The sequence below is a fragment of the Colobus angolensis genome, unplaced genomic scaffold (assembly GCF_000951035.1).
Source record: "Colobus angolensis palliatus isolate OR3802 unplaced genomic scaffold, Cang.pa_1.0 Scaffold509, whole genome shotgun sequence".
NCBI lineage: Eukaryota > Metazoa > Chordata > Mammalia > Primates > Cercopithecidae > Colobus > Colobus angolensis.
The window spans coordinates 706,583-716,268 of NW_012118588.1; the positions used below are offsets into that span (position 1 = coordinate 706,583).

General features: G+C 42.1%; 1 protein-coding gene across 3 annotated transcripts in view; it reads right to left on the reverse strand.

Annotated features, from left to right (window-relative positions):
• Window positions 1-9,686, reverse strand: part of ZFP2 (ZFP2 zinc finger protein) — a 36,183-nt gene continuing 26,497 nt past the window's right edge. For all 3 annotated transcript variants that reach the window (XM_011960169.1, XM_011960168.1, XM_011960170.1), the window contains exon 5: window positions 1-1,650. In XM_011960169.1, the coding sequence (XP_011815559.1) occupies window positions 188-1,573 (1,386 nt within the window). In that variant the 5' untranslated portion in view covers window positions 1,574-1,650 and the 3' untranslated portion in view covers window positions 1-187. The remainder of the gene's footprint in view (window positions 1,651-9,686) is intronic.

Consider the following 9,686-nt stretch of genomic DNA (forward strand, 5'->3'; position numbering starts at 1 on the left):
AACTAAGTTATATCTTCCGAATCAAGATTTCTCTACTTTTAGATGACTTCTCTGCAGTGGTATTATCTGATATACTTCAACTGGAAAATTCCCACAATCATCACGTTTATTAGGTTTCTACATTGTATGTCTTATATGATTATTACTGAAGAGTTAAACATGATGTAGGGGCCAGTGGAAACATTCCTCATGTATGAGTTCTTTGATGTCGAGTCAGGTTTGTACTCCGGCTGAAGGCTTTTCCGCATTCATTACACTGATAGGGTTTCTCTCCTGTATGAGTTCTCTGATGCACTGTAAGGGATGAATTCTTAATGAAGGCTTTTCCACACTGATCACATTCATAGGGTTTCTCACCAGTATGAATTCTTTGGTGTTCAATAAGGTAAGCACTCTGGCTGAATGCCTTTCCACATTCATTGCACTCATAAGGTTTCTCTCCAGTGTGAATAACCTGATGCACGGTAAGGGATGATCGTCCAGTGAAATGTTTTCCACATACCACACACTCATAAGGTTTCTCTCCAGTGTGAATTCTCCGATGTTGAGTTAGAGATGAATTCTTACTGAAAGCTTTTCCACACTGATTACATTCAAAAGGTTTTACTCCAGAATGAAGCCTCTGATGTTCTATAAGATACGTACTTTGGCTAAAGGATTTCCCGCATTTGTTACATTTGTAGGGTTTTTCTCCAGTGTGATTTCGCTGATGTAGAGTAAGAGTTGAGCTCTTACTAAAGGCTTTTCCACACTGACTACACTCATAGGGTTTTTCTCCAGTATGGCTTCTCTGATGGACAATAAGATGCATGCTTTGACTGAAGGCTTTTCCACATTCATTACATTCATAGGGTTTTTCTCCTGTATGAGTTCTCTGATGGACTGTCAAATTCATGCTTTGGGTAAAAGCTTTCCCACATTCATTACATTTGTAGGGTTTCTCTCCAGTATGAATCCTTTCATGTTGAATAAGAGAGGAATTCTTATGGAAGGCTTTGCCACACTCTTTACACTGATAAGGTTTCTCTCCAGTGTGAGTTCGTTGATGGACAGTAAGATTCATGCTCTGACTAAAGGCTTTCCCACATTCATTACATTTATAGGGTTTCTCTCCAGTATGAATTCTTTGATGTATATTAAGGGAGGAGCGTTCAATGAAGTGTTTCCCACATACATTACACTTAAAGGGTTTCTCCCCAGTATGAATCCTCTGGTGCTTAAGAAGGGATGAGCTCCGGCTGAAGGTTTTGCTGCACTGATTACATTCATAGATCTTCTTTCCTACAAACATTCTTTGAGTTTTAACTAACTCAGAATTTTGTGTGGCATCTTCTCCATGTGAATTACAGTTATGGGGCCTTTTTACCATAGGAATGCCTTGTTGTGTATCAAGGATTGAATCCTGACTGGAACATCTTTCAAATTCATTACCTCCACATACTCTCCTCTCCGTGAAGGTTTCCTTACGGGTAACTGCCACTTGGCTCAGATGACTATCCTGTTGTCCCTCTAACCAGTTATTAGGTTCCCAGGTTTCCCCTACAGTAGAATGCCAGACACCTTCCCTTTCCATTAGTACCCCATGGCATAAATCTTCAGTAATACTGGGCTTCAGAGTTGGCGCTTTGGTTTCAAGTCTTGTCTCCCAGTCTGAAAAAAAAAAAAAAAATTCAAACGCACATTGGTTTCTGTGCTGGGAGACTGGAAACTGCATAAGGTGGGAATGAGAGAATTAAACTAGCTCTCAAACTAAAATAACTGTTGAGCACGTTTGAGAGCTTTCAAAGACGCACCTAAAATTAGGTAGAGAAATAGGGAGAGAGAGAAAGAACACCGAACTGGTCCAAAGATAACAGGGGAACTGAAAGCAGGAGATGGCAGATATACTGGGTAAGCAGAGAAAAGAGTGAGCCCTTTCAGGAGGGAGGCACAGTGAAGACACTGGCCACTGGAGTAGGTGCTACATAAAGAAGATGGAATGAAGGAAACAGATGCAGAAGAGCTGGGCTTGGGAAAGGCAGATCAGGAGACCCTGCACACTGTACCTGGTATTCCTAGCAGCAGTTTCTTTCCTCCTACAAGGCCACCTAGGAATCCTACACCAAATTAATCTTCCTAAAATGTCACAGTGTGACACAGTGTAAAGATTGCTGACCCAAAGTCAGACAAACTTGGATTCAAACCCTGGCTCTTAACACCATCTTAACTAGTTACTTGTCTCACTGGGTCTGAGGGTCACAGATATAAAATGAGGATTAAGAAATATGGTCAAGGCTGGGCGTGGTGGCTCACAGCTGTAATCTCAGCACTTTGAGAGGCCAAGGCAGGTGAATCACTTGAGGTCAGAAGTTCAAGACCAGCCTGGCCAAAATGGTGGAATCCCATGTCTACTAAAAATACAAAAATTAGCTGGGCATGGTGGCAGGTGCCTGTAGTCTTAGCTACTTATGAGGCTGAGATGGGAGGGTTGCTTGAACCCAGGAGGTGGAGGTTGCAGTGAGCTGAGGTAGTACCACTGCACTCCAGCCTGGGTGACAGAGTGAGACTCTGTCTCAAAAAAAAAAAAGGAAAAAGAAAGAAATATGATACAGGAAGTAAATAAAATATGATAGGAAGTAAATAACAATCTATGTGGTATAGTTTGGATGTGTGTCCCCACCCACATTTCATATTGAAATGTAATCCCCGGTGTTGGAGGCAGGGCCTTATGGGAGGTGATTGGATCATGGGAGTGGTTTCTTATGAAAGGTTCAGCACCATCCCCCTTGGTACTGTCCTCTCTATCATGAATGAGTTCTTGTGAGATCTGGTTATTTACAAGAATGTAGCACCTCCCTCCTCACTCTTGCTCTTGCTTTTGCCATTTGATGTGCCTGCTTCCCCTCACCTACTGCCATGATTGTAAGCCTCCTGAGGCCTCCCCAAAAGCAGATGCTGGCACTATGCTTTTTGTACAGGAACTGTGAGCCAATTAAGCCTTTTTTCTTATAAATTACCCAGTCTGAGGTATTTCTTCATAACAATGTGAGAATTGACTAATACAGAAAATTGGTACTGGGAAGTGGAGAATTTCTATAAAGATACCTGAAAATGTGGAGGTGACTTTGGAATAATTGGGTAACAGACAAAGGTTGGAAGGGTTTGGAAGACCCAGAAGAAGACAGAAAGATAAGGGAGAGTTTGGAACATCTTAGAAACTGGTTAAATGGTTGTGACCAAAATGCTAATAGTGATATAGACAGCGAAGTCTTGGTTAAGGTCTCATATGGAAATGAGGAACTTACTGGGAATTGGAGGAAAGGTCACTTTTGCTGTGCCTTAGCAAAGAACTCGGCTGCACTGTGCCCCTGCCCTAGGGATCTGTGGAACTTTGAACTTGAGAGTGGTGATTTAGGGTATCTGGTGGACGAAATTTCTAAGCAGCAAAGCACACAAGAGGTGGGTTGGCTGCTAACAATCTATGCTCAGATGTGAGAACAAAGAAATGACTTAAAACTGGAACTGATATTTAAAAGGGAATAAGTGGAAAATTTGCAGCCTGGCCATGTGGTAGAAAAGAAAAGCCCATTTTCAGGGAAGGAATTCAAGCAGGCTGCAGAAATTTACATGAGTAAAAAGGACCCCAGCACTAATAAGCCAAGACAATGGGGAAAAGACCTCAAAGGCATTTCAGAGAACTTCACAGCAGCCCCTCCCACCAGAGGCCTAGGATGACTGAATGGTTTCCTGGGCCAGGCCCAGGGCCCAGTGCCCAGCACAGCCTTGGGACACTGCTCCCTGCATCCCAGCCACTCCAGATCCACCCATGGCTGAAAGGGGCCAGGTTACAGCTCAGGCTGCTGCTTCAGAGGGTACAAGCTGTAAGCCTTGGCAGTTTTGATATGGTATTAAAGCCTGTGGGTATACACAGTTCAACAGTTAAGGCTTGGGAACCTCTATCTAGATTTCAGAGGATGTATAGAAAAGCCTAGGTGTCCAGGTAGAAGAAGCCTGCTGCAGGGGCAGAGGCCACACAGAGAACCGATACTAGGGCAATGCAGAGAAGAAATGTGGCATTGGAGCCCCCATGTAGAATCTCCACTGGGGCACTGCCTAGTAGACCTGTGAGAAGAGGACTACACACTTACAAGTGTATAGCACCTCCCCCTGCCACTCTCTCTTGCTCCTGATTTTATCATTTGATGTGCCTGCTCCCGTTTGCCCTCCACTATGATTACAATAAGCCTCCTGAGGCTTCCCTAGAAGCAGATACTGGCACTAATGCTTCCTATACAGCCTGCAGAACCATAAGCCAATTAAACTTTTCTTATAAATTACCCAGTCTCAGCTGGGCGTGGTGGCTCATGGCTATAATCCCTGCACTTTGGGAGGCTGAAGTGGGTAGATCACCTGAGGTCAGGAGTTCAAGACCAGCCTGGCCAACATAGCAAAACTCCATCTCTACTAAAAAAAAAAAAATACAAAAAAAAAAATTAGCCGGGTGTGGTGTGCACCTGTAATCCCAGCTACTGAGGAGGCTGAGGCAGGAGAATCACTTGAACCCAGGAGGTGGAGGTTGCAGCGAGCCAAAATTGCGCCATCGCACTCCAGCCTGGGTGACAAGAGCGAAACTACATCTCAAAAAAATAAATAAATAAATAAATAAACAAATAAATAAATAAATGAATAAATTACCCAGTCTCAGGTGTTTCTTTATAGCAATGTGAGGACAGACTAATACAGTACGTGAACTACCCTTTGGGAATATACTCCTCTGGAACATAAAGTACCAGGACATACGTGAAACTTAAAGGGAGGATGACACAATCTAGAGGTTTCTTCCCCTTAAACTTTAAGCAGGCTGTAACTTATTCACAGAGGTAAGACAGTCCTAAAGGATCCTACTACTTCCTAAATATCCATTCCTTAGAGATGAGAACTTGTGGTAGGGACAGGCAAGGGCATCTGCTGAACTGTTTGAGAGGAGGCTGGAAAAGGACCTTGTAGCTACTCAGACTAACATTTTCTTGGATCCTATTTCTTATCCCAGACAAAATAAGGGGTAGAGGGCTGGAACTGCAACCTGAGAATCAGCTTTTTGACTGCTGATCAAAGTCAACAGAGAGAGATCAACACTGAACAAACAAACCAAAGGCCTATGGGCACAAGCTTTCCTGTGAAGCAAGAAATATGCATTAACCAGGCCTCTTTCTTCCAACCTGATCTGCTTACGTGAAAAGAGAGAAAAAGTGGAAAGTCAAGCAGGCTCCACCTCCAAAACACATACCACCAAGTGACCCCAAACAGGACCTGTCAAACTCAGTATGAAAATACCAGCAGGTGGCCGGGCACGGTGGCTCATGCCTGGAATCCCAGCACTTTGGGAAGCCGAGGTGGGCAGATCACGAGGTCAGGAGATTCAGACCATCCTGGCTAACACGGTGAAACCCAGTCTCTACTAAAAATACAAAAAATTAGCCAGGCGTGGTGGCACACGCCTATAGTCCCAGCTACTAGGAGGCTAAGGCAGGAGAATGGTGTGAACCTGGGAGGCGGAGCTTGCAGTGAGTCGAGATGGTGCCACTGCACTGTAGCCTGGGTGACAGAGCAAGATCCTGTCTCAAAATATAAAAATAAAAATAAAAGCTAAAAAAATAGAAACTACCTACTGGGAGAAAATATTTGCAACACATGACCCACAAAAAACTAGAATGGAGACTTGGAAAATAACGCTTATGAAACACCAAGCCCACTAGAAAAATGGGCAAAAGACTTGAATAAGCACTTAAGAAAAGGAAACCTGAATGGTCTGCAAACGTAACCAAAGTTGCCCAATCTCAACAGTAACCAAGGGAAAGCCGATTAAAGCTGCAACAAGATACCCTTACCACATCCGCCCAAGTAACAAAACCTAAAAATTCAAACTGACAGCTTCAGATTTTGGAAAGATACAGTAATGGGAACTTCCACATACTCCTGGTGGAAATGCAATCTGATTCAAGCATTTGAAAAATAGTTTAGTACAACCTAGAGCAAGCACATTGGCTGATTTAGCAAGTCTACTACTAGGTACATATACTTAGGTAACTCTACCTTGCAACAGTATGAGAATTCATGATTCTTCACATAGCATTGTGTACAACAGCAAAAATTGGAAACAACACAAATGCCTGTCATCAAAAAATACATAACAAGATTGTCAGGTGTTTATACAATGTAAAAACTGACAACAGCGAACATTAATAAACTAAAGCTACACATACCAATATGAATGAATAAGCAAAGGCACATAATATATATATATGTATATGTATATATATATGTGTATGTGTGTGCGTGTATATATATAAGATTCAATTTAAAGTTTTAAAACAGACCAAAACCAAATATATTGTTTAGAGATTCAATGATAAATGGCAAAACTATAAGGAGAGGGAAAGGAAGTATCACAAAAGTCAGAATAATGGTTATATTTTGGATAGAGAGAGGTAAAAGGATGTGAATGAGGAGATGCACACCAAGCATTTCCATGGCACTAGCAATGTTCTGTTTCTTCACCTGGGCTCTGGTAACTGGATATCTGCTTTATTATTATTACTATTTGTTATTATTGTTGTTGTTATTATTATTATTATTTTGAGATGGAGTTTCGCTCTTGTCACCCAGGCTGGAGTGCAATGGCTCTATCTTGGCTCACTGCAACCTCCGCCTCCTGGGTTCAGGTGATTCTCCTGCCTCAGTCTCCCAAGTAGCTGGGACTACAGGGACTACAGGCATGCACCACCATGCCTAATTTTGTCTTTTTAGTAGAGATGGGGTTTCACCATGTTGGCCAGGCTGATCTTGAACTCCTGACCTCAGGTGATCTGCCCACCTTGGCCTCCCACAGTGCTGAGATTACAGGTGCGAGCCCCTGTGCCTGGCCTGCTTTCTTTTTTCTTCATTTGTCTTTCTTGTTATTAACTAAAAAGAGAAGCAGAGAAACAGAAGGGCACAGTGGTTACGATAACAATAAGATGAAACTTTGGACTTCTGAGTTAATGAACTCAAAATGAACTCTGGAGCTCCACCACTATTAGCTGTGTGACTTTGGGCAGGTTTTTTTTTTTTTTAAGACAGAGTCTTGCTCTGTTGCCCAGACTGGAGTGCAGTTGCATGATCTTGGCTCACCGCAAGCTCTGCTTCCTGGGTTCACGCCCTTCTCCTGCCTCAGCCTCCCGAGTAGCTGGGACTATAGGCACCCGCCACCATGCCGGCTAATTTTTTGTATTTTTAGTAGAGACAGAGTTTCACCATGTTAGCCAAGATGGTCTTGAGCTCCTGACCTCGTGATCCGCCCACCTTGGCCTCCCAAAGTGCTGGGATTACAGGTGCAAGCCACCACCTTGGGCAGGTTTCTTAACCTCTCTGTGCTCTACTGTCCAAATCTGTTAAATGGTACCTATCTTATAGTGCTGATATAAGAACAAAAGTTAGTTAATATTTATAAAGGGCTTAGAAGAGTATGTAGGTTTTTGTTGAATAGTACAGATTTTACACATTCTTCTGTGTATTTCAAAAATCAAATTAGAAAAAGAGCAAAGTATTTGCTATTCTGGAAAATATTAATCATTTTAAGTTCAAACATTTTTGTACTGCAGAAAACTTAATAGTAAGATTCAGTATACCTTCATGGAATTTAGACTTAAAAGTTCTGAGGAGTTGATGCTTATGAAAAAAAAAAAAAGGTTAACTACAAATTTTTTAAAAAGTGGCAGAAGAGATTTTCTCAGGAACACAGGATGCCAAAAGACAATGGGGCCATGCCTGCAAGAACCGAGGGCAGACTGACGTGACTCAAGAACTCCACATGGTCAGCACTCCATACATGTGCAGAGAAATGCAAAACACAGTCTTAAATATGAAAGATTCAGTAATAACGGTACTCCTAAACCATTTTTGCTATTATTTAGATATTCAATTTGAACAAAAAATAAACATGAGTGAGGAAGTTAGTTTGAGTATATAAAAACTGGCAGTGAAATGCTGAATCCACTTCAAGGATGAACCTTGAAGACATTATGCTAAGTGAAATAAGCCAGTCACATAAAGACAAATATTGCATGATTCCATTTATGTGAGGTATCCAGGGTAGTCAAATTCATAGAGGAGGAAAGCAGAGGTTACCAGGGGCTGGAAGAAGTGGGGAATGGGATGCTACTGCTTAAAGGGTATAGAGTTTTCGAGATGAAAAAGTTCTGGAGATGGATGGTGGTGCTGGTTCCACAACAATGTGAATGTATTTAAATGCCTCCAAAAAATTATACACTAAAAATGGCTAAAATGGCAAATTTTATGTTATGTATGTGGTACACACACACACAAACACAAAACATTACAATAAAAAAAAAAGACACCTAAAGAATTACATTTCAACTATTTGGGAAATCCTTATGTCTGAAAATTAAGTAGTGAATTTGTAAATTCTGACACGTGAAAGAAGAAACCACAATGGAATGAGATAATATTTTATGTGTTATAGCCAAAGCAATGCTTAGAGGAAATTATATAGCTTTAAATGTTTTTACAGTAGATAAGAACGGCCCATAATCTGTGACCTTTGTTTCCACCTTAAGAAGTTAGACAAAGAAGATCAAATTAAAACCAAAGTGGCAGATCCTCTTCCTGATAAGGTGGAGTAGGCCTGTTCCACCATGTCTCTTTCACTGATAAACCTGAACAGAAAGCATGAAGCAATTATTTGAGGGCCCTGAAAAGTCAACAGTAGCAGGTGAACTGGGGAGGAAGACCAAAATCCAAAGTACCACTGAACCAGTGGTGAGCTTACCATTTTTTCCTCAGCTGTCTTCCGTATTAAACTTATACAGCAATCTGAAAACAGGCACTGAGGCAGGAAAAGGCAGAGGAGGTTCTCCAGGAAAAGCTCTAGGGCCAGTTCATGGAGCAGGAAAAGGACTTCTAATGTTTAGAGAGAGCAGGGGGAATTGCCTATTTTCTTCCCTTTCTTCGTTCTGTTGCACCCCAGCACCTAAGCAATCCTCTGGTGGCTGCCTCAACAGTAGTGCCACTGAGAGCTGACAGGAGCCCAAAACCATGAGGAGAGGGTCCTTCTTCCCCAAGCAAGGGAGCTGTGGTCCCAAGAAGGGTAGTGAGAAGCCCCACTTCACCTTCTCTTTCTTTGTCCTCCTGCCGCTTGGCTCTGCATAAGGACAGTCACTGTCAGTCACAGCAAAGTACGGCAACTACAGGCCCCTGCATTGTAGTCAGAAGAGTAAAAAGGAGAGCCACAGGGAACCTGAAACTACTGCGGACATAGACAGGGAAGAATTTGGGAAAATCACCCTGGAAGTTATTTAAGAACTCCTGGGCTCACCTGTGAGATACGTATACATGAATCTGACCCCATAAGCAGCATACATGGACTTTGAGAATAAGAGGGTCTGCTGCTTAAATTCCATATTGGCCACAGAGTGACACACATGTGAGCAAGATTCAAGCAACAATGTGAAGTCTCTGACAACTAAACTGACATAGAAACCACAACCCCACTTTTTTATGGGGTTGTTTGTTTTTTTCTTGTATATTTGTTTGAGTTCTTTGTAGATTCTGGGTATTAGCCCTTTGTCAGATGAGTAGATTGCAAAAATTTTCTCCCATTCTGTAGGTCGCCTGTTCACTCTGATGGTAGTTTCTTTTGCTGTGCAGAA